General features: G+C 56.9%; 1 protein-coding gene across 1 annotated transcript; it reads left to right on the forward strand.

Annotated features, from left to right (window-relative positions):
* Positions 1 to 8: 8 nt before the first annotated feature.
* Positions 9 to 22767, forward strand: SLC26A11 (solute carrier family 26 member 11). The gene is made up of 17 exons (XM_037808038.1): positions 9 to 109; positions 1411 to 1637; positions 2162 to 2354; positions 2750 to 2835; positions 4823 to 4902; positions 5956 to 6098; positions 9767 to 9942; positions 10416 to 10488; positions 11184 to 11234; positions 13085 to 13145; positions 16013 to 16068; positions 16183 to 16323; positions 17748 to 17875; positions 19225 to 19321; positions 19739 to 19872; positions 20981 to 21053; positions 21948 to 22767. The coding sequence occupies exons 2-17, from the start codon at positions 1413 to 1415 to the stop codon at positions 22037 to 22039; spliced, it is 1809 nt and encodes a 602-aa protein (XP_037663966.1). The 5' UTR covers positions 9 to 109; positions 1411 to 1412; the 3' UTR covers positions 22040 to 22767.
* The last annotated feature ends 1368 nt before the right edge of the window (positions 22768 to 24135 follow it).

Genomic DNA, 24135 nt, shown 5'->3' on the forward strand with positions numbered 1-24135 from the left:
CGGTCCGGCCCCGCCCCGCGGTCACGTGGGCGCCAGGCCCCGCCCACCCCCTGCGCGTCCTGCGGACCCGACTGCGGCGGCGCCAGCAGACCCCGAGCTGCGGCGCGCGGTGAGTCGGCGTCTGCGGGGTCTTGGCGGGCCGGGGGCCGGGGGCTGTCGGGGCTGCGGGGAGCGGCCGACGCGGGGCCCGGGAGTATGGGCGGCCCCCGGCTGAACCGCCGCCCCCCAGGTCGCTCCGGCCTCGGCCTCTCTCGGCGCCTGCGGGCCGCGCACCGTCCCCATCCTTGGACGCGAGGGTCGGTGGGCAGCCGGCATCGGAGTAGGGGGTTCTTTCTGGAGCAGTTCCGCTGGGGGTGCGGTGCGGGGGGGTCTAGGGCCAGATTTTGTGCGTGGGGGAGGGGCGAGTGGCCCCGAGAGGCTGCTGTGCGCAGTAAATCAATGGAGGACCCTCTGACGTTCTCCCCAGAACCATCTAGAACCTTGGGTCCTCTCGACAATGTGAATGCAACAGGTGGGCGCAGGGGAAGACGTGGCCTTAGGATGGGACCTCCCCCCCGATGGGACTTAAGGATGAGAGAGCCCCCCAGGACGGGACCTCAGGATGGGAGAGCCCCCCAAGATGGGACCTCACGATGAGGGACACCCCCCCCAAGACGTGGCCTCAGGATGGGAGAGCTCCCCCAAGACGGGGCCTCGTGATGGGAGACCCCTCCAAGACGGGACCTCAGGATGGCCCCCCCCCCGAAGGGACATCATGATGGGAGATCCCCCCAAGACGGGGTCCCAAGATGAGAGACCCCCCCAAGACGGGACCTCAGGATGAGGGACACCCCCCCCCAGCACGGGACCTCAGGATGGGCCCCCCCCGCGAAGGGACATCATGATGGGAGAGCCCCTCCCCCGATGCGCCGTGCGGGGTCCCTCGCGAGCTGCCCCCTCCTGGCGCCGCAGTCCGCAGTCGGGGGCGGAGCCGCGCGGCGCGCACTTGATCGAGGCCTCGCAGCCCCTCCCGGCGCCCGGACCCCGCTCCCGCCCCCGCCGCCAGCCTCGGCTTGGGGGCCGCCGCGGACCGCGCTTCTCTCCGAGCTGCTCCGTGTTCAATTCCTTGGGGAGGAAAAACAAAAAAGGGAGAAAATTCCCCAGGAGGGAAAAACGTCGAGTCTAATTACTCCCAGGCTTCTCTTGAAGGAATCGTGGCTGAGCTTTTCTAATTCGTGGAGGGGAAGAGACTCCTAGGTGGGGGCAGGTGGGATTCAGGGCTTCTGCCTTCTGTTGGCGGCTTCTTCCCCAGACCAGCCTGGGCCCTGGGGCTCAGACCCCTGGGGGCGGGGAGGCTGGCCGCGCCCCTGCCGGTGCCCCGGGGCTCTCCGCAGCGCAGCCCCTGAGTGCCGCTTCTCTGGTCGCCCCCAGGGATGCCCCCTCCCGTGAAGGCGCTGGGTAAGGCCGGGTCCCCAGGCTGCGGCATGGCGGGCTGCTGCGCCCCCGCGGCCCTGCAGAGGCGCCTGCCCATCCTGGCCTGGCTGCCCGACTACTCGCTGCAGTGGCTGAAGATGGACTTCATCGCCGGCCTCTCGGTCGGGCTCACGGTGGTTCCGCAGGCGCTGGCCTATGCCGAGGTGGCCGGGCTCCCACCCCAGGTGAGGTGTCAGCCCGGCCCCAGGGTGGGGGGCGGCGTCTGCAGACAACAGGTGTCTCCAGGTCTCCCACCCCATAGGGCTCTAGGAATTCTGGGTTTCTAGTCTCTTAAAACATGCTCGCCTTTGGGCAGGTAGCTGTCTCCACTATCTGCTGCTTCCCACGCATGGACATCGAGGCTGGCAGATGATTCATAGTGGCCCTAGAACAATCTAGCAGACTCAGAAGCAGGCAGCACAGCCCATCCCCCTCTGGGTGGTCACCACCACCCCGAGACCCCAGTCAGGTGTGTGTAGCAGGAAGAGAGGCTCCCTAATCCCTCCCGGTGGTCCACACTGCAGGATGGGCCCACTGCAGGAGGGTGTCAGGGTCCCCATCTGCCCAGAAGTGGGCACTCACCACTCAGGTCCCCTGTGCCTGGGCACGCTTCCTTGGGACACATGGGCATGCGTGGCAGGCCCCGGCTGCCTGGGGTGAGGGGATCCGCTCTGTCCCTCCCCTCGCTCACCACTGTCTCTCCTTGCAGTATGGCCTCTACTCTGCCTTCATGGGGTGCTTTGTGTACTTCTTCCTGGGCACCTCCCGGGACGTGACCCTGGGCCCCACGGCCATCATGTCCCTGCTGGTCTCCTTCTACACCTTCCATGAGCCCGCCTACGCCGTGCTGCTGGCCTTCCTGTCGGGGTGCATCCAGCTGGCCATGGGGTTCCTGCGCTTGGGTAATACCCTCGGCCTTCCTGCCCTGGGCTGGAGGGACTTCGAGTCTACTCTCTCTGGGGTCCCGGGCAGCTGCCTCCGAGGACACCGGGACCTCTGCATGTCCCTCTGCACATTCCCTTGCCCATCCCAGGTTCTCTGGGGGAGGGGGCCCCCAACCCCCAGTCCCACCCCATCAGGTTCTAGGCTCTGCTCAGAGGCCAGGACACATGGAGGTTGCCCAGGCCCTCAGATCCCTTTCCTGCTCCCCAGAAACAGTCCACACAGAGTGTCGTTTGCCAGCCCCACCCCTCCCCCTGCATCCCACCCAAGCCACTTCTCCCAGTCCCATGTCCATCCCTGTCCTCTGGGGCCGGGGGGGTGGGGACCAGCTTGGAATTTGCTCTTGGCTGGCCAGGGTTCCTGCTGGACTTCGTTTCCTGTCCCGTCATCAAAGGCTTCACCTCCGCTGCTGCCATCACCATAGGTTTTGGACAGATCAAGGTAGGCATGTCCCTACCTGGGGGACCTTGTTGGCACAGGGGGTACACCTGTGGGATAGAAGGCCAAGGCGGGGTCCTGATGTTTGTGGGACAGTTGTCTTACTGGGATGTCATGTTCTGCCCTCCTCTGGGGAGCTCAGAGCACACCATGCTTTCCTGGGTCTCCTTTAAGAAAATTACTCCCTTGGGGAGACACGGAGTAGTGTACAGATTTCACGTCCGGTGATTTGGGAGACTGGTCATCACGTGCACCTGCTCCGGTTGAGTTTCTCGGGCCGGTGTGGTGGGCTCATTTCCCGAGTGATTCTGTCCCGTGGTCTTCACCACCACCCAGCAGCTTTCCGAGGTCACGAGCATGCTGCCAAATGTCAGCAAGTACAATACTTCCCCTTGCTGGTGTAGCTAAACAGCTTCCCTTTGATTATTTTTTTCCCTGTTGCTTCCATATTTCTACTTGAACATCCATAAGAATTACTAGAATCAATAATAGTAAGTATCTTGGGGACATAGTTCATTCTTCTTTTCCTGGATTTCAAGTTCCTTGAGGGCAGGAATTGTTTTGCTCCTGACCACTGCCACCTGCGCTGTGCATGGTGGGAAGTGGGGAAAGCACCCAATTCAGTGTCGGAGAGGAGCTGCGTCCTACAGATGGGGCCTCGGGGACCAGAAGTGCAGATCTGGCCCCTCAGCCAGCCCCTCCAGGCTGTGCTCCCCCATGGAGGCACAGTGAGGAGATCCAAGGCGAGGGATACACCTGCGTGGGAATACCATAGCTGCCATTTTTGCACTCAAGCTTTGTGCCAGGGACTGGATTCAGCATTTGTTGTGTGTTTAACTCTCCCAGCCCCGTTCCGGGAGGTGGATGTGTCATTCACTCCATTTTCTACATGAGGAAACAATTTAGGAGGTGTGGGTGGACACAACTTACATATATACACACATGTCAGGGTAAGCTCTGCAAATGCCGTTTCGTGGGATGGTCTGCCTTTTATTCTGAAGTAATAGCCTTTAAGTGACAAGAATGTTCTTTGATCATCGGAGTAGATGGTGCTTCCTTATGCATCCCTTCCTGGCACCTGACCACGTGGCGACCCTGGGCTCCCCAGTATCTTAACAAAGGAGACCAGCTCCGAGAGCCCTCCGGGGGGTCCTTCCTGCCGGCTGAGTGCTGGACCCCCTGGGGCCTCGATTTTCCCCCGGGCTCCTCCCTGGATGAAGAACTGAAAGCCCGGAGGAGAGACCCTCCTGCTTCCACCCGAGGACCCCAGGAAGCCCCGACTGGGCCAGGAATCCCCCCTCAGCCAGCCCCTCCAGGCTGTGCTCCCCCATGGAGGCACAGTGAGGAGATCCGGGGCGAGGGATACACCTGCGTGGGAATTCCATAGCTGCCATTTTCTCCTCCTGCGGGGGCGGGGCCGGGGCCGGGCCGCGGGGTGACGGACGTGGTCGCCGGGAAACGGCTGTGGGGGCGGGGCGGGGCGGGCGACTGGCTGACGGACGTGCCCTCGAGCCAGTGGTAGGGGAGATGGGGCGGGCGGCCAGGTGATGGACAAGGCCTCGGGCCAATGGCGGACGGGACGGGGCGGGCGGTGGTAGAACCGGCAGCGGCCGTGATATGGCCTTGACCGCTTTTACAGAAATGGAGATTATTTAGGAAAAAACACGTCAGTGCCTGCAAACGTTGCGAAATGCTTTCCCCCCACACTTCCGAGAGGATAATTCTGGTGCCCCGTCTTTGGGGCTTTGGGAGGCGCGGTGGTCCGCTAGGGAGGAGGAGAGCCCCCACCCCAGGAAGGGCCCAGGGTCGGGAGTGGGGCGAGGGCCTCAGCCGGGGCGGCCCGGATCTCGGTGCAGCTTCTTCCTGGTGGAGGTTTCCTTCGGGGCAGGAAGGGAGGGCGGGAGGGGAGGGGAAGTGCAGGGCAGGGGGCCGCGGGGGTCCCCGGCTGCCATTCCCGGGAGTTGGCTAATCAGAACCTGTGTTCGGACAGAACCTTCTGGGACTGCAGGACATCCCCAGGCAGTTCTTCTTGCAAGTGTATTACACCTTCCTCAGCATCGGAGAGACCAGGTACCAGGGCGCTTTCCCTCCGGACCCCCGCCCCGCCTGACCCCCACCCCAGTCTTTTAGGCCTCGCTGCTCCCATAGGCGACCCCAGAGCAGCGACGTCAGTCCCCCCTGGGAGCAGGTCAGGAATGCAGACTCTCAGGGTGGCAGCTGGAGGGCGGGTGGGTGTGGCTCCCCAACAGAGCTTTCTCGATCTTTGGGATGGGAGTAAAAGGAGGGAGCAGTGGTTCCCCTTTCCAAAGACTGGTGAGGAAGAGGGAAAGCAAACAAAGGATGCACACACACCAGTGTGCGCAGAGGGGCAGCAGACGGAGCAGGTAGAGCAGTGGAGCCACGAGGAGTCGGGCATTCTGGGCTCCAGGTCCCTGTAGGGGTATCTCCTGCAGATGGTCTCCAGCATGGCATCCCTCCCAGGGTGGGGCAGGGTAGCGTAGGGCAACACAAGAGGGGTGCTGAGGCATGACTCCAGGATGCCATCGCTGGAAGGGCAAGAGGAGGAAACGATTTTGCCGGAGCTGTAGAGGGCTGCTGGGTGGGGGCCGGTAAACCAGGAAGGAGAGGGGAGGGGACGCTGCGACCGAACCCTCCTCCTTTGCTGGTCATCTGCTCGTCCCCCTGATGGTTGCACCCACCTGGATGTCATTGGGCCCCCTGGTCTGGCGATGCAGCCACCAGGGACCAGGTCAGCCTCCTGGGGGGCAGTGGAGAAGGAGAACATCACCGACTGGCAGGGATGAAGGGGTCTTAGCGAGTCTTTGGCTCTGAGCCTCCCAGGACAGACGCAACAGCTGTAGCCAGGAGCTTCGTGACTCGGGCAAGTGGCACTGCTGTCTCTTGTGGGCCGGGCCTGGGACTCCCAGCCCTGCGCGTGCCACCTTTTCACTGAATTTTGAATAACGTTTTGAAATGAGACAAGGATGTGGACAGACTTTTCTAGGAAATGGAAGCAGAACAGATTATTTTAAAAGGAAACAGGAGAAAACAGTTGAGCGCAAAAGCCTCTGGTAGAGGCAGCCGCCGAAGGCTGAGTCGGGGGTCCCCGTTCTCTGCCTTCAGGGTGGGGGATGCCATCCTGGGCCTGGTCTGCATGGTGCTGCTGCTGGTGCTGAAGCTGATGCGGGACCACGTGCCCCCCGTCCACCCCGAGATGCCCCCCGGCGTGCGCCTCAGCCACGGGCTGGTGTGGATCGCAACCACAGGTGAGGGAGCCTCAGGGCTGTCCCCCAGCTGCCCTGCTCAGCCTGCTGCCCTGCGTGGTCACCCGGGGAGCCCCACATCCCCCTCTAGAGAGCCACGTATTCGGTCTGGGCACCACATGGCCCTGGGGTGGTTAAAACTGCCCGGGGATACCATCCTGCCATCGGTCCATGCAGTGGCTGTCAACTGGGGGCTGATTTTGCCTGCCCGGGATGTTGGGCAGTGTCTGGAGACTGGTTGGTTGTCACACCTGGGAGGGGTGTTTGTCACTGGCAGCTGGGAGGCAGAGCGGCCTGGGGTGCTACTCAACACCCCACAATGCACATGCGGCCCCTACGAGAGACTGGTACACCCCGGAGGTCAGCGTGGAGGGTCAGGAGCCCGGTCTGTAGGCAGGCAGGTCCCTGGGGGAGCAAACAAGCTCTGCTTAAACCAGCGGCTTCTGTTTTAGTTGTTCACCCGCTAGAAGGAAAAATCTTGCTTCCGGCACAGAATCAACAGGTGCGTCACCTGTAATGAGAAAGTCTGTAAAGAAGGGCTGCAGCCAAGGGCAGGGGTTAACGTGTGGCTTCCGGCTCATTAAAGAAGCCTCTCTGAGGCGCTGGAAACCTCCCCACTGACACTGCCGGTGCTGTTTGTCCAGCAGCCCCAGAAATGAAGTGAGGGGCCTCTTGGTATCTACTGAATCTTCTCTCGGTGCTGAGGGAAGATGAAAATGGTCTTGCCGCTCCGAGAATCTGCCGAGGGTTCAGAGGAAGAGGGGCAGCTCAGTTTAGCTGGATTTAGTCGTTTCCAGCTGCTCAGGCTTCTCTCCGACTCTGTAGTCGCCCAGCAGGCCCTGGGCTTGTACCTGGGGCCCTGGGCAAAGGCCAGGAGCTTGGGAGGTGCACAGGGCACTGGGCTTACAGTCCAAGAACCCAGCCTCAGATCCGGCCCATCCACTTGCAGGCGTTTGACCTTGCACAAGTCACTTGCTGAAGTCTCTGAGCTTTGGTTTAGTTGTCTGCCGAATACAGGAAATAGCCACCTGTGAAGATCACAGGAAATAAAACTGTGAAAATGCTCTGTTCTCTAAAACCTCATACCTATTAATTTCCTGTTTGCTTCTTTAACAAATGCTCTCAAACTCAGTTTAAAACGATGCACACGTACTATCTTACAATTCAGTAGTTTGAAAATCTGAAATGGATCTCATTGGGCTAAAATCAAGGTATCAGGGCGGCAGTCTTCTCTGGAGGCTCTGCAGGCAGATCCATTTTCTGGCATCTTCCATTCTCTGGCAGCTGCCTGCGTTCCTGAGTCAGAGCTCCTCCCCCAGCCAAAGCCAGCAGTGGGCAGTCGAGTCTTTCTCACGTCACATCACTCCTAACTCCCACTCTGCAGCCTCCCTGTTTTGCTTAAAGGCCCCTTGTGGTTCCACTGGGCCCACTTGGGTATTCTAGATCCTCCCCTCTCAGGGTCTGCAGATAAGCGGTCATGGTTCCATCTACAGCCTCACTCCCCCCTTGCCTTGCAACCTAACGTGTTCAAAGGCCCTGGGGTCACGCCGTGGACGTCTTCAGGTGCCTTTATTCTGCCTGCCACCCTTCACCTCCCAGAACGAGGCCCAGGACCGCAGCTGGGACTTCATCTGGGAGCCGGTGGAAATGCACAGCCTGCTGAGTCAGGATCTGTATCTTAAGGTGATCCCCAGGTGATTGATAAGCACATGGATGTTTAGGAAATGCTGCTCTGAACCCCTGTAAGTTTCTTAGGGACTGTTGTCTCCTTTCTCCCTGGAGGATGTAGCAGCAGCACCTGAAGGAATTCATTAACAAACTCGCCTAAGTGCTTTGTTTTTTTTCAAGGTATAGTTTTAACTTATATTTTAGCTGAGTTAGGACGAGTGGGCAAGTCTAGCAGTACCTCTGGTTTGCTTAGCAACTTGGAGGAAAGGCTCTTTGACTTCTTTATCTCACCTGAGCCCCTTACCAACCTCATGCGGTGGCTCGTTCTTCTAATAGTTTTTGTCCCTCCCCCCCACCCCGCCACCTTTCTTTTGTGGACTTTGATACGAATAATAGCCAGACCTGAAAGATAACAACCCTGCCTCCCAGAACAAAGCTCAAGATTATAGGAATACGAAACTGCCCTTCATGCCTGATGTCCAGTGTGTTGCCAGTCATCGTTTCCTGTAGTTTACTCATTACTAGTTGTTTCAGGTAAATCTGGTCGGCTCCTGCGTGTTACCTGGGAGAGGAGTTGTCCTGGGGCATCTGATTGCAAAGTGTGCTGTCACTGTTCATCTCTTCACACCTCAGACCCATGATCTCCGTTAGAAAAGGCTTGAGCCTAATCGGGTCGTGATTCAGTGGGTTTGGGCTTCATCGGGGAACCCCCCACTCAGTTGAGAGTACAGGGACAGACAATAGTTTAAAAGTAAAGAGCACTCAAGACAAGAAATGTCACCTTTAACACATTTTTACTAAAAGGAGCACTTAAGGTAAAAGGAACAAATTTGCAATGTAAAAATTAATTGATACGTTAGCAAGCCTGGGAGCCCCCACTCCATACGCAGGTAGACGTGAGATCAGAGAGTTCCCCCTTGTCTCAGTTACAGAAAATTTATAGCACTTTTGGTTTACATTCAATCAAATCATATTCTATTTTTACATTAAATGATGCTTCATGAACTTGAATGTCTTACAAAGCAAAGCATTTCGATCCACAAGTGGTTAAAGATCAAAGGAGGGTGTCCAGGTGATCAGAGACTTAGCCTTGAATGCCTGTAAAACTACTGATAACATTTTTCCTAGTTAGGCTATGATTTCTGTAAAAGCAATATAGCATACTTTTATTTGTATAAAGACTAAAAAATTAGGAAAGAGATTACTATTACTTGTTTCTAACTTATTAATATAGTTTTTTTCATTTTAGTCTGTTGATTAGTTTACCCATTACATCAGATTGATAAACATACATTTGATTAGGACTGTATTCAACTTTGCTACATTATTTACGACTTCTCTATGATTAAAGTAACAGCTGCAGCCCATCCTGTTTTCACGGAGGACCAGGTGATGACGTTATCTATATCTAAGAAGGTTGAGAGGGCCTTTCTGCTTTCTTGAAAATATTCACAGCTCTTTTAGCTGTTTAGCTGCCCCTTCAGTATAATCTTCTAATATGGGACTTGAAGGATATGAATGATCTGTCCCAGTTATTATAGTAAGGCTTTTCCTCTTTTTATCATTTGGAAATTGTACGGGAGTGTTTTTAGGTAAAAGTTCTGTTAAATATGCTTCTATATCAGAAGGAATAACTGGTTCTTCACTATCAGAACAGAAAATACGAGAGCAGCATAGAGACGAGTCAGCGTCCTTATTATTAGATTTCTTCGTAGAGAGATGATCCTGCGACGGTGCTTGCAGCCCTGCCTGTGGCCGGTGTGGGGTCACCGGGGAGCGCTCAGCGGCAGCTCGCACGCCCATCCTGCACGTCCACCCTGTGCACGCTCCGTGCCCTCACCCGTTCACACCTGCCGCGCGGCCGCTGGACTCCGTGTCCGGGCTGGGGTGGGGGCTTCCACTCCCTGCAGTGGCCTCGGTCACCGAGCTAGGTAAAGCCGGCCTGGCCTCGCCCCGCCTTGGCCCGGAGCAGGGTTCTCACCAACATGCTTCTCCTGCCCCAGCTCGGAACGCCCTGGTGGTCTCGTTTGCCGCCCTGGTCGCCTACTCCTTCGAAGTGACTGGATACCAGCCTTTTGTCCTCACTGGGGAGACAGCCGAGGGGCTCCCTCCGGTGCGGATCCCTCCTTTCTCAGTGACCACCACCAATGGGACCGTCTCCTTCACCGAGATGGTGCAGGTAGGCGGAAGGGGGAGCCAGCTTGGCCAAGGCCGGAGTGGCCCCGGGCCTGGCTCGTGCCCCCGCTGCATCGGCTTCGGGATGGGAAGGTCTGAGTTCAGTTAGGACAGCGGGGTCCTCGGAGAGGGGCGTCTGGGTGAAGGGACAGTTAACTAAGGAATCCCTGGGTGGACAGAACCTCGGGAGGATCTCGTGCTTACTTTGCTTTGAGCTCCAACCTGGGGTGTCCCTCCTTTTCTGGACACGAGCAGAGTGAGCTGGTCACGTCTCCCTTGCTCCTTTCACGATGCGGGGATCCCTCCCTGCATGGGTGAGTTCACAATGCTGTGGCTGAAACATGTTTGCTTCGGTTAGACGCGGAGACGAGCTGGCCCCTGCCCGTGTGGGTCGCCCACCATGTCAGGCTCAGCCCCTCCTTCCGTGTATTTGGGGCCTGGGCTCCGAGGGCCATTCACTGTCCTCTCCTCTCTCAGGACATGGGGGCCGGGCTGGCCGTGGTGCCCCTGATGGGCCTCCTGGAGAGCATCGCGGTGGCCAAAGCCTTCGGTAAGATGCCCCTCGGGGTCTTGCCCTGGAGGTTCACCCGCCTCGCTCGCTTTCTGTCCTCTTGCCTGCTACTGTTTTCTCTAGTTCTAAAAATTTGAGTTTTCATTCAGGTAATACATGTTCACATCTACCTAAGAAACTGTATAGTCAAAACGGGTTGATGATGAAAAGCCTAATCCAAAACCTCACTAATCCAAAAATCTTTGCAACCTGGCCCCATTCAGAAAGAGGGTGCCGACCCCTGTCCTAGGTTCTTGTTCCTGTGTCTGCCCCTGAAACCGGGCCTGCTCGTCTCTCTGGGACGGCCTCGTCTGTAACTTCCCAGTCGTGTTGGCTTGTAAACAGAGAGATTTTTAGTTTAAAACTTTTTTATTTCATTGTATAAGCAATAGTTGTTTACTGTAGAAAACATTGGAGTGTAGGCTCTTATAAGGAAAAAACAAATCATTCATAATCGCCCGCTCTACCCCAGCTGACAGTTGTTAGCATCTCAGTGTACATCTTTTGACCACTTTCTCGTGACACATGCACATCCATGTACGTGCATGCCTGCCTGCGTGTGAAACACACACACATATGTTTACAGATTTGGGTATTGCTATATGTAGAACATTGTAGCCCGTTTTTCATTTTATGCATTTTTCTAGTGATGTTGCATGTCCAGTGACAATGTTTCTGCTGTCCGTTCTCTCTAGCTTCTCAAAATAATTACCGCATCGACGCCAACCAGGAGCTGCTGGCCCTCGGTAAGGCTCCAGGCCGGCCGAGCGCCATGATGGTCGTGACCGGGGTGGGGGCAGGGTGGCCCCGCTGGGTCCTTCGGAGAGGTTAGCGTGGACACTCACCCAAGTCTCCCATGGGGTTCACCTCCCAGGGGCAGGAGCTGAGTGCTGGTGTTAATTCCGGCTGCCTCTTGTCCGTGTATCAGACCCTGAGTCCCTGGCCTTGGTCCAGGCTGAGGAATGCCGGAATGTCCCGTCCCAGGGAGGAGCCCCTGGGGCCCTAGGTCACATTGTGGAAGAATGTGGCCAGGTAGCATCTCAGGACCTCGGCCGGGGGGCAGAGGCGGTGGGTTCTGGAGGCACAGGTGGCCCCAATGGCTGGCCTGCTTGGCATCTGGGTGGCTTTTGGGGTGCAGTGATCTTTCAACCCTCTGCCCTCTCCAGTGGTTTGTTTTAAGACCACCACGTGAGTCTTAAACTGAGCCAGTTTCCCCGTGCTTAGTTGACCACGTGTCCTTGGCCCTCCTGGCTTTTCTCCTCCTCACCCGTCCAGGGTGGGCGTGGGTCTCGCCCGGCAGCAGCAGGCCTCCTCCCCGAGGAGGCGTCTGGGGGTTCACTGGTCAACTCCAGGGGCAGCGTTTGAATTCGAACTGCTTGGCTTCTTGACAGCAGAGTTTGGGGCCCTGGGGTGGGTTGCAGAGGGGTGCCGGTGTGTCCCTCCTTTGAGCTGCGGTGAACGAGGCACTGCCTGGGTGATGGGTGCGGGCGGGTCTCCTGGAATCAGTTGCTCTCAGGCAGAGCACATCTGCGGACCTCCCCAGGCACCCACCGCCAAATCCCCTAAATGTGGTTTCTCTGACATCTTGTTCCCATTACTACAAAAATAACCCACAACTCATCCTGGTGAGATGGTGAGTTACTGGGGTACAAAAGACAGACTACAGTCAAGAGCAGGCCACAGAGCACTGAGCCAGAGTCCCGCAGCAATGGTTGTTGGAGAGGGCGCGTTTGCTGCGGAGGGTGGGTGAGTCTCGGACAGAAGGTAGGCCGAGCGCCTGCCAGCCCCAGCAGGGCTGCCCCCCGGGCCCTGTCTCCACACAGAGCCCTGCCTTTGACCCGAAGCCATAAGCCTGTGTGGATTTTGGTGTCAGGACTCGGGGTGATCACGTGCTGCTCGCCGGGGGGCCCCCTCTCTCCGGGCTGTCAGCTGGGCTCTGTGATCGAGGCCCCTGGCACTGAGCAGGCCCCACCCGAGCCGTGCTGTGACTCAGCAGTGGATCTTACGAAGTTGGGGACGGTGAGGGCCTCGAGGAAGGCCCTGGGTGAGGGGGAAGTGCCTGGGCACGTGGTGACCTCAGGCTCATTACCTCGTTCTGGGTCCTGCTGCTGACGAGGCTGCGGCGTGGGGCTCCCCAGTGCAGGTAGAGCAGCATCGCCTGAGAGGCTGACAGCCCTGACTTCTGTCCCTGACTTTGGCCCCTTATCCCTTATCTCGAGAGGGAGTGGTGCTTGGGAGGGACTTGGGGAACCCCTGCAGGCCACGGTGCACCTTACTCCTGGAGCCCCCGGCCTACCTTAGAGGCCCAGGCCCTGGCTAGCCTCCCCATCTCCCGCTTTCACACGTGTGTGGCAAAAGGCAGGTTTATGTCATAATTATTTTAAAGCTGGGATCAACCTCAGGGAACTTGGTGAAGATCAGGGTTTGGTTTTTCCTTCCCTGAGAGAGAGGGAGGTGCTCCCAGGTCCTTTCTTCCACCTTCTGTTTTCCTGTTTTCTTTGTTCTCCCCTTTCCCTCCTCCGCAGCACCCCGTCTCTCCCGTCTCCATCCTAAGCCCCCGCTCCTCCCGACAAACCTTCCCCGTGTGTCTCCCCAGGCCTCACCAACGTGCTGGGCTCCCTGGTCTCGTCCTACCCCGTCACAGGCAGCTTTGGCCGGTGAGTGACCACACCCTCCCTTCCCTGCGGCCGCGGGGAGGCCCCAGCCCAGGCCAGAGGGTGGCCGTGCAGCTCAGGGGCCGTGTTCCCGCTCCCAGGCTCCTCAGCCTCACGTGCTCCCCCTTTCCACTTTTTCCCACTTAAAACCTGCCCATCCCTGTAACCACGGATGCCCCTTCATTAGTGGGTGATGTAGTTTCAAAAAAAGCAGAAGCAGGAGCTTAGCCTGCCTTCCTGCAGGGTCTCGTCTGGTAATTCTGGTACGTGGTGCTGCATTTGACACTACAGGGCTCCAGATGTATCCAGGTGCTCACACATCAGGGTGCCAGTCCAGTCCCAAAAGAAATTGGGGATGGGGGGGCATTGCAGTGCTGCCCTAAAAGGTCGGGAATGGGGTCGGGCTCGGGTCCATGACCTTAAATAAGGAAAAGGGGTCGGGACAGGGCCTTAGGTGAAAGGAAGAGAGGAGGGACGTGTGGCAGGCAGGGTGCGGCCCTCACACAAGTCCTCAGGACCCCTGACCCCAACACTGTGCCCCCATCCTAGGGACCCCTGACCTCAACTTTCTCTGCATCCCTGTTCTCAGGACCCCTAACTCAGTCCCAGTCCTCGAGTCCCCTGACCCACCACTCTCTTAGCCTCCATCCTCGGGACCCCACACCCAGAGTGTCTGACTCCCACCACCCCAGCCCACTGTGCGTGGGGTGCATAGGAGAAGGGCCAAGAACTCAAGCTCTGACAGGGTGGGAGCCCAGCTCTCCAGTGCCAGATGGGGCCCAGGCAGGCTGCCAAACCTCCCTGGGCCTCAGTTTCCTCGGCTGTAAAGTGGACCTGGCTGTAAGATCCATCTCCCAAGGCCATCTCGAGGAGTGAGTGAGTTAACGTTTCAAAAGCACATGGGACAGTGGCTGTAGCATGGAAGTGCTGTATTGACGTTTCTGGAGTAAAAATCTTTCCTACATAACTAAACTGTAAACTTGTTAAATCAAGATGATTTACTTGTGTCCACGAGTACCTAGCACATGCCTTGTGTGTCGTGGGCAGGGAAAAAACCTCTGGCCACTTAACTAGTCAGTGAGTTTTCTGCCTCGCTCCTTGGAGGGTCAGTGGCGACTTACAGGGCCGTGCAGAGAAATAGGCACACAGAAGTCAGGGTCAGGGGAAAGTGAGGCTGGCGCAGAGGCCAAGGCTGGGGGCGAGGGGTTGAACACGGACGCAAGGCAGAGTCCTTTGCCTTTACTGAAATCGCCTCGCAGATTCTTTGCCGTCTTCCTGGAGGCAAGAGCTGAAAAGGAAACACGGCCGAGAGGACCAGCTGCAGGGAGAGACTGTTGGGCCCTTGGTCTGAATGCAGCTTCCTGATTCGGGTTTCACGGACAAAAGGAGAAACAAAGGGAACTCTACAAAAACAAAGTTAAAAAATAAACTAATTCCTAATTCCACCACCCAGAGAGAGCCTCCCGGGTAGGGTTTTGGAGTTTCTCCTTTCAGATTTCTTCTATGTTTATATTTATCTAACACGCCCGTGTGTGTACGTATATCGACATATGTACACAATGTGGGATTTTTTTCCCTCTTGGCAGATTGTCGGCCTCTGCCCGTATCAGTAAAAAATCAGTGTCCACGTCATTTCTCACGGTGATGCTGATTGAAAGCAGGAGATGAGGCAGCCTATCGGTGTAAAACCCCGTCTCCCCGAACTGCAGAGCTCTGAGAGTGTTACAGCGTCAAGAGATGGGCGGGATTTAGGGTAATGTGCACAGCAGCTCGAAATGACAAAGTTAGAGATGATCTGATTATGGGCGTGCACAGATGGATCACATGCTTAGTCACAGAACGTGTGTAAGAAAATGGTGCCCTTGATGTGATGTTGGGTGTGATTTTTGGTATTATAACAAGGTATAGGTCACTTATTGGTTGAAATTTAAGCTACTGCACATATCAGGCAGGCCCATTGTGGTTAGCTCCAGCCTCTTCTAGCAAGATAGTCGGGTAATTCTGGGCTGACTCAGGTTCCTTCATTAATGAACATTGGGGGCTGCCTTTAGTGATCATAAGACTCTTACATTGTAAAACAGGATAAGGGGGCACAAGCGGGGCCAGTCACAAGGTTTTTACAGTCACACGATAAAGGTTATATGGCCAGACAGTCATCATCAGAGCCCGGAGTAGCTGTTTTGCAATCGAGTAACTTCAGGCCCTTCCTCCTGGCTGTTCCAATGTCCCGGGAAGTAAGAGGAGCATCCAGACAATGACTTGGTCTTCATCATTCGTTAATTTTAATTCTCAGTTACAATGGCAGCCTGATGTACCCCTGGGGATGTTTTATTTGTGGATCCTCTACCAGACATTAGAATTTGCACCGAGGCCCCCCTCCGCCGGGCCACGGGGGGTTTGGGGCTTCCGTAGCACGACTACAAAGCTTCCTTTGGTGAGAGGACCCCAAAGCGTGGCTGTGCCCATGAGCCTTGCTTGCTGAGTAACGGCACCAGGGCCTGGGGTTGATGAGGTGAGGGGCCCAGGCATCCCCTCGCCCTTGCCCAGGAGGACTGGGGTCCAGTTTACACCCTGCATCTGGCCGCTCAGCCATCCACGCCAGGCCCTGCCCGATGGGGACAGAAGGCAGGCAGGAGGAAATTCTGAACCACTTTCACTGCCTAGGGCTGTACTCTTATAAGCCACAGAAAGCCATGAAAATTACTTGAAAACAAAACAGGGAGGGTGGGCCTGGAGTTCCACGAGCCCCAGGCTGGGGCCCACCGGCCTCCGGCTCCAGGCCCTGCCCCAGGACGGCCACACACAGCTGTGGGGGCAGAAACCTGTGCCGTGGCCCCGGCGGTGACTAATGGGTCTGTGTTGCCTTCCAGGACGGCCGTGAACGCCCAGTCAGGAGTGTGCACCCCGGCAGGGGGGCTAGTGACAGGTGCGCACCCCACATTGTGCCCGTGGTGGGTGGGCCTGTGGGCAGTGTCCCTTCCCGGGCGGGGCCGCATCTCCCCACGAGTCTGCTCGTGACCCCTGCCCCCCGACCCCGCAGGCGTCCTGGTGCTGCTCTCGCTGGACTACCTGACCTCGCTCTTCTACTACATTCCCAAGTCCGCGCTGGCCGCCGTCATCATCATGGCCGTGGTGCCCCTGTTCGATGCCAAGATCTTCAGGACGCTCTGGCGCGTCAAGAGTATGTAGCTCCTTGTCCGTGGGCACCTGGGCCTGCGCCTGGCCACGTCCTGGGTCGTTCTCAGAGTTGGGGGAGTCTTAGCTCCCCACGGCGGCTGTACAAACACCGCAGGCGTGTTGGCGTACGAGGGGATTTGTCATCTCATGGTCCTGGAGGCCGGGAGCCCCAGCCCGAGGTGTCGCAGGCCCGGGGGGCTTCTTCCTCCCGTCTCCCGGCGTCCCTGGGCTTGGCCTCTGTCCCCACACGACCTCGCCATGTCTCTCTGTGCTCAGATTTCCCTCTTCCTCTGAGGACAGCAGGTGGGACTCAGGGCCCACCTAGTCGGCTGTCACCTCCCCTTGACTTGATTGAATCCACGGAGATCCTGCTTCCACATGGGGTGCCGTTCGCAGCCCTGGGTGCTGGGACTGGGCATGCTCAGGCGCCGTTTGGCCCGCGGTGGGGACAATTTGGGATCACCGAGGGTCTGACGTACAGAACTCGGGCCGGGCAGTTAGGTTGGCAGGAAGACGAGCCACAGGCTGAGAAACGCCACCACAGGTCGGAGGGTCGGGGCTCGGGGGAAGGGGGCTCCTTCCTCTCCCCACCTGGTGGAAAGCACCGGAGTCCAGCTCCACGCAGCCGAGTGAACTGCTGACACGTGAGGTCCTTCCTCCCCTGCTGGCCTCCTGCCTTTGGCCACTGTATGTATCCAGTTTATTTGGGGGATCACTGGGAGAGTTTTCAGGGTGACCGACAGGGTACAGCCCACCCAGCCCCTTTCCCAGCTGGGCTCAGTCACTCAAGGATTTCCTGACTGGCAGATCCTCTTCTGTAACAAGTTGTTTTTTGTTTATCAAAGAGCTTAAAGGCACTTTCTCATCAGCCTTGAGGAATTACCTATTGGAAAGAACTTTTCTATTTTATTGAGCGCCCGGTTGTGTGTGCCAGGAGCTTTTTACACATTATTGCATTGAATCTTCCAAACAGCCCTGAAAGAGCTGTTAATGCCCGTTTCACTGAGGGCGCGCTGGGGCCCGGGGGGATGGGGCTGCGTCCGAGTCTCACCTGTGCCGGGTCAGCTCGGGGCTGAGTGCACCGGCCTCCTCACCCCACCTTAGAGTCCCCCTCCTGCCCTGCTGGAAAGGGCCACGTCCTGGCCAGGGAGCCCCGTGGTTCCCCAGGGTCGGGCGGCTTCCCCCTGCCCCACCGGGCGCCCTGCTGTGGACCCCAACAGGATTCTCGGCGTCTCCTCCAGAGGCGAGGCTTACCTGCCTCTCAGGTGGACCGGGGAAGGGCGGGGTCCCTGGGGGGGCTGGTTCTCGGTCACCCTGTCTTAATCCACAGGTGGGAAGCCCCAGAGCCATCCTGCTGGTCGGTGGGGGCTGGGGGCTGCAGGCGCTGAGGAGGGCTCGACTTGCTGCCCCCCATCCCCACCCCTCCAGGGCTCGACCTGCTGCCCCTCGGCGTGACCTTCCTGCTGTGCTTCTGGGAGGTTCAGTACGGCATCCTGGCGGGGACCCTGGTGTCGGCGCTGATTCTTCTGCACTCCGTGGCCAGGCCCACGACCCAGGTACCGGCCGCCCTGGGGCAGGTGTCACAGTTCGTCCCTTTACACCTCAAACCTGTGATCCCTGTTGTTAGAAAAGGCCTGAGCCTCATCGGGGCGTGGTTCAGTTTGGGCTTCATCAAGTAAACTCCCACTCAGATGAGAGTTACAGGGACAGACAATAGGTTAAAAGTCAAGAGCATTCAAGACAATAGTTTAACACATTTTTACCGAAGGGGCACTTCAGATAAAAGGAACAAGTTTACAATGTAAAAATTTGTTGATACCTTACAAGCCTGGGAGCCCCACTCCTGCAGACTGCGGACGCAGCTGGACATGAGATCAGAGAGCTCCCCCTTGTCTCAGTTACAGAGAATTCATAGCACTTTCGATTTAGAGTGCATTCAAGTAAGTCGTATTTTATTTTTACACTCGAACCACAAGTGTTAAAACAATGCATTATGAGCTACAGGTGAATCAAGATCAAAGGAGGGTATCCACTGCATTATCAGAGATTTAGCCTTGAATGTCTGCAAAACTATTGATCGTATTTCTATTAATTAAGCTATGATTTTTGTAAGAGTAATATAACATACTTTTTATTTATATAAAATATAAAATTGGAAGAGATTACTGTTATCTCTAACTTATAGTTTTCTTATTTCATTGTATGATTAGCTTAGCCATTCCATGTTATTGATAAAGATCCATTTGATTAAAACTGTGTTCAGCCTTGTTACATTACTTATGACTTATCTATGACTGAAGTAACAGCTCAGCTCCATCCTGGTTTTTTTTTTTTTTTACACAGAGGACTAGATGGTTACATGTTATCTGTATCTAAGAAGGTTGAGAGGGGCTTTCTGCTTTTAACTGTTTAGCTTTTCCTTCAGTATAATCTTCTAATATAGGACCTGAAGGATATGAATCATCTGCCCCAATTATTATAGTAAGGCCTTTCCACTTTATATCATTTGGAAATTGTACTTGAGTGTTTGGGGTAAAAGTTCTGTTCAATCTGCTTCTGTATCAGAAGGAGTAACTGGTTCTTCACCATCAGAACAGAGGGCGTCAGTGGTCCGTGAGAGCAGCACGGAGAGCAGGAGTCAGCATCCTCATTTTCAGATTCCTCAGCAGGGATCTTCTCCTGTGACCGAGGTTGGGGTGGGCAAGGAGCAGGGTCACGTACGCTGCTGGCTGGGGTCGTCAGTGGACGCTGCTGCAGGTGGCCATTCCCTGAGCAGATGGCCTCCGTGGCCTCCATAGGACACAGTGCTCTCCCGCCGAGCCCAGCCGTCTGTGCCGGCTCTTCAGGGCCCCGTCCCTCCAGCACATCCCTCCAGGTCTGACGGTTTCCCCCCTGCCGTCCCCAGGTGACCGAGGGGCCCATTCTCATCCTGCAGCCGGCCAGCGGCCTGCACTTCCCAGCGGCCGAGACCCTCCGTGAGGCCCTCAGCCGGGCCCTGGAAGGTACGTGAAGCAGGGTGAGGTGGGGTGCAGCCAGCCCCAAACTCCCTGCTGACCCCGGCCCCCCAGCTCTGCCCTCAGTGCCCGAGAGACTGGTCCAGGCGGCTTTGAGCGTCCCAGGGCAGTGTCCCCGTGGCCCAGGACCGTCCCACTCTCTTCAGTGCACTGCAGGGGGGCGCGGGGGAAGGGGGTGTTCCCCAAGGGGTGCCCTCCCTATCCCCATGGCTTCCCCTTCTGAGGAGTGGGTGTCTGCGAGGAGAGAGAGCTGTGTCTCCCACGAACTGAACAACTGCAGCTGTCACCATGCAGACACCCCGCGGACCCCGCCCCCGTGCCTCTGGCCCCGCCCCCCACCAGCCCCCCGCAGGGCTGCCCTGTGCGGCTCTGCAGCATGTGACCCTGCGGGGCCTGTCCCCACAGCGAGCCCCCCGCGCTGCGCCGTGCTGGACTGCACCCACGTCTGCAGCGTCGACTACACGGTGGTGCTGGGGCTCGGGGAGCTTCTGGAGGATTTCTGCAAGCAGGGCGTGGGTCTCGCCTTCGTGGGCCTGCAGGTAGGTGGGACGTCGTGGGCACTCAGCGGCCCGAGGATGCTCAGCGGAGGGAAGGCCGGGCCCCCGGCGCTCCCGGCTGACGGCGAGCGTAACGCCCTGTGCGGTGATGGGAACCCAGCGTGCTGCACGGGCCTCGCCAGCTCTGCCTCCAGTCGGGCTGGTTCTGTCCCCATCGGTACCCCCGACCCAGCCCAGGAAATGGGGTGGTGGAGCCTGCCCGCCGAGGGGCGGATGGGGTCTCACTCCCCCAGGTGCTCTCCTGCGCCCACTACCACGCTGGCACCACGGCTGGGGGCGCCCCAGGAATGAGGCTGGTTCTCCCCGGGGAACTTGTCCATGCAAAAGAGGGTCACAGAGCTTCAGAGGGTGGGGACAGCTGGTCAGGCTGACAGGTAAAGACGGGGATGGGGCTTGTTCAGGTCATTTCTCTTGGCTCTCAGGAGCCGCTGGAGCACATTCTAAGCAATGTAAAATTTTTCTGTTCGTGACAGTGACAATAATAGTATCAGTGAGAGTTGTTCCTCAACAAAGAAAGGTGGGACACGTCAGGGATTGGCAGGCTGCCCAGCTGGCGGGGTCAACCCCAGCTGTCCACGCCGCACCCGTGGCTGATCAGCACCCCCTCCCCCTGCACGTGGCCGGCTCACATCCACGGAACGGCTTCTGTGTCTGCAGGCGGTAAATGTGCCCTGTGCCCGTGCACCTGCCACTGCCTGGCCGGGGAGACTGAGGCGTGTCCCACGGCTAACTATGAGACGCCACCAGGCAGCACCTAGCACGGCGGGTGTCAGCGGCGATAGTGCATGTCAGGGTTTTAGTCGCCTCTCAGCTCTCTGTGAGGGAGGTTTTGTCATGCCTGGTGGCCGGGCTGTGACCCGGGGAGCCGTGGCAGAGCTCTGCTCTCACTGTCACGTTGAGCTTCACACCTGCAGAGCACGCAGAAGTTAAAAATACTTCTCTTGTAGCGTTTTCAGGAGGTGACGTTTATTCTACTGGCTTGGACCTCCCGGGAGGCCCTGACACGGAGGTGGCTTGGGGTGGGCCGGTGGGGGACGGGGCACCTGAGCCAGGCCGCCTGCCCCCGAGCTGAGGCCCCTCTGTCCCTCAGGTACCTGTGCTCCGTGTCCTGCTGTCTGCCGACCTGAAGGGGTTCCAGCATTTCTCGTCCCTCGAGGAAGCAGGTTGGTTTTGGTCGTTCTCCACAGAGCTCGGCGGCTGCAGGCCCACAGCCCCCGGGACCGAGAGACGGCAGGACAGGGAGGGGGCGGACGCCGGATCCCGAGGGTGCACAAGCTCATGGGAGAGTGGGGACCCCACCTGTTCTGTCCAGAGTGGGGGTCCTGGGCCAGCCGCCAGGACCTCCAGACCACGGGGCCTGGGCTGTCTCTCCACGTGTCGTTTCCAGTGTTTCGGGCCCCAGCGCTGGCGCAGCTGCCGTGGGAGCGAGAGGCGGGCGGAAGGCCTGAGAGGCTCTGGGCCCGAGATCAGGCTGAGCCGTGTGGGGATTTCTGAGGGTGTGTGTGTGTGTGTGGTTAATGCAGGTGAGCTTTACATGCACTAAGATACACAGATGGCCATTGCACCGCCTGAGTGTTGACAAACGGACACGCCTGTGTGTCCGTCAGTCAGGACCTTTCTAAGTGTAGAATTCCCTGGTGACCCTTCCCGTGGTGTTCCCAGCCCAGGGGACCCTGGTCTGATTTATTCCAACACAGCGAGTCTCTCCTGTCACAGAAGCTCCTGTAAATGAACCACACAGGTTCCCTTTGCATCTGGCTTCCGGGTGTGACGTTCATCCGTGTGCTTAGAGGCGCTCAGATCCCATGAGCAGTAGAGCAGATAAGCAAACCGGCCCGCTCCTACAATGGGGCACCGGAAAGCAGGAAGGTGTCGTTCATAACGCAGAAAACACCAACGTGCTCAGAGAGGCTCGAGTGGAGCCCTTGTGGAAAGTGGGGACTGGCCGGGGTGACCCTGTAATTCCTTCCTGCATGGGGCCCTAACTGCCAGCCTTAAACCCAATCTTGGAACCGATCCCCTTTGTTAGTGCCTGAAAACTGTTGTGTTTTCTCCAGAGAAGTACCTGAGGCAGGAACCGGGCACCCAGCCCTACAACGTCACCGACGACTCGGTGCCGGAGCACAAGATCGCCCTGCTGAAGGCCTAGTGGGGTGTCCGATGGCGCCCCGCATTCGGAGAGTCTCCCGGAAGGTTCTTGTGACTGGAGGTGAACGCTGGCTGCTGCCCGAGGGATCTGAGACAGGCTCGAGGAGGGGCCCCGGGGGCAGGAAGGATGCCTTGCAGGGAGCTCCTTGGGAGTCCCCGGCTTCGTGTAGGGTGATGGAAAACTGGCCTTCCCGCTGTCCCCGGGGTGCCCTTTGTTGAGGGGTGGTCTGCAGAGCTTCTGGAGTGGTGGACCACCCGGCAGGGGAGGGGAGGGCCCCCAGCTGGTTGAGCAGAGCAGCCCTTGCGTTGCGGTTGCAGCCAGGCAGGGGAGCCCGAGAGCGTGGCGAGGGAGCGGGCGCCTCCGGTGCGATCTGTTCTCAGTTGCCAGCATCTGCGCTGTTGGAGAAGACCAAGGTGTGCCAAACGACTTCGAGTCTCTGTTTAAAATTAATTTTTGTGTGTGTGATTTTAATAGCTTTGGTGTTTTTGTAAAAATCATTAATGCTTATTGTAAAAAATTATGGGAACCCCTCCCCCCTCATTTTGGTGATTTTTCCAGAACCCCTCCCCACTTGGTATTTGTATGTACGTACGTAGCGTGTGGACATACGTGTACGGTTTTACATACGTGGGATCATTTCATTTGTGGTGCTGTGGAACCCCCTTTTCAGGCAGTCGTTTGTACTGAGTATTTATTGTGATAATAAATAGAGAACATATGATGGTAAATGGTCCTTGGTGTTTTGTTCTAGACGTGTGCTGTGATTTTCTTCATCAGCCATATGGGAACTTTTGCCCATTAAACGTCTTGTGCACACTTTTTTTTTTTTTTTTTTTTTTTTTTTCCTGCACATCTTAAGAAGTGCATCCCCGGAAGGTGTGGCAGCCACGGAGGGTGCTCCTGGGACCTTTTTCCAGGAGAGAGCTCGGCTGCCCCGGCCACAGTGCCCTCGAGGTCCATGGCCACTGGTGTACTCTTCCCGGACAGTCCTCAGCCAGTGTCCGAGCACAGCGGGGACGGGGGCCTGGCCTGGGGACCTCGAGTGGCACACAGGGGCCCTGTTGGCTCAGAGGGTTTTCCTGGCCACGCCCAGGAGGGTTGTGTGGTTGAAATTCTCGCCGCAGAGGGCCTGAGCCCTGAGACCCTTTAACCCAGCCAGTTTTCTCTCCTGCCAGGCTGACAGGCAAACGTGCTTCCCCACTTTTTATCTGCATTTCATTGAATTAAGTGAGTTTGAGTTATTGCCTGTTGGTACTTCTGCTTTCATTTGCCTACGTATGTTCTTTGCCCACTTTTTTATTGGTGTGTACTTCTTCATTGATTTGTAAAGCTCTGGTTTAGTTCACCAAAGCTGATGGAATGCAATGTACCAGAGATGGGTTGGCTTTTACGTTTGAAATTTACTAACTTCCAAGTTTACAGTTCTGAGGCTGTGAAAATGTCCACATCAAAGCATCCACAGGCGATGCTTTCTCCCCGGAGACGGGCTGCTGGTGATCCTGGGTCATGTGGTGGCGTCTGCTGGTCTCTCCCTCCTCTCCTGGGTCTTGCTGCTTCCAGCTTCCAGCTTCAGTGGCTGCCTCTCTCGTTCTGTGGTTTCTGTCTGTTTTCCGTGTGCCCTTCTCTCTCGGCTTCTCTGGCTTTTCACTCTCAGCTTCTCTGGGGCTCTTTCTATGTCTTCTCTGTCTTTTATCCTCTTATAAAAGACTCCGGTAGGAGAATTAGGATGTACCCTGGAAGTGGGGGTCACGTCTCACCAGAAGGTATGTACAGTGGTCCACACCCACACGAATGGCTCGGCTTTAAGAACATGATCTTGCCTGGGATATAGACAGCTTCAAACCACCACAGGCTCTCTCTGCACAACTCTTCATGATCTGTGTTGTAAACGTTATTCACCAGCTTACATCTGTCTGCCTTTTCTTTGATTTTGTGTTTGTTTTTTTTTTTAAGAGTAGACATTTAATGTATTTATGTGGTCAAATTTATGAGTCTTTTTTTTTTTCCTGTTTAAGTTTCAGTTTTGTTTTATGACATTGGTTTCCCCAATCCATATGATGAAACTATTCATGCTGTCTTCTAGAACGTCGGAGGTT

The sequence above is a fragment of the Choloepus didactylus genome, chromosome 18, assembly GCF_015220235.1.
Source record: "Choloepus didactylus isolate mChoDid1 chromosome 18, mChoDid1.pri, whole genome shotgun sequence".
Lineage (NCBI taxonomy): Eukaryota > Metazoa > Chordata > Mammalia > Pilosa > Megalonychidae > Choloepus > Choloepus didactylus.

What these genes read in the sequence shown, in the direction of transcription:
- SLC26A11 (XM_037808038.1), top strand. Translation starts at nt 1,413, where the DNA reads ATGCCCCCTCCCGTGAAGGCGCTGGGTAAGGCCGGGTCCCCAGGCTGC. An exon ending in GGTGTGGATCGCAACCACAG is followed by an intron (nt 6,099 to 9,766) that starts GTGAGGGAGCCT and finishes CTCCTGCCCCAG; the next exon opens with CTCGGAACGCCCTGGTGGTC. An exon ending in CCTCAGCCGGGCCCTGGAAG is followed by an intron (nt 19,322 to 19,738) that starts GTACGTGAAGCA and finishes CTGTCCCCACAG; the next exon opens with CGAGCCCCCCGCGCTGCGCC.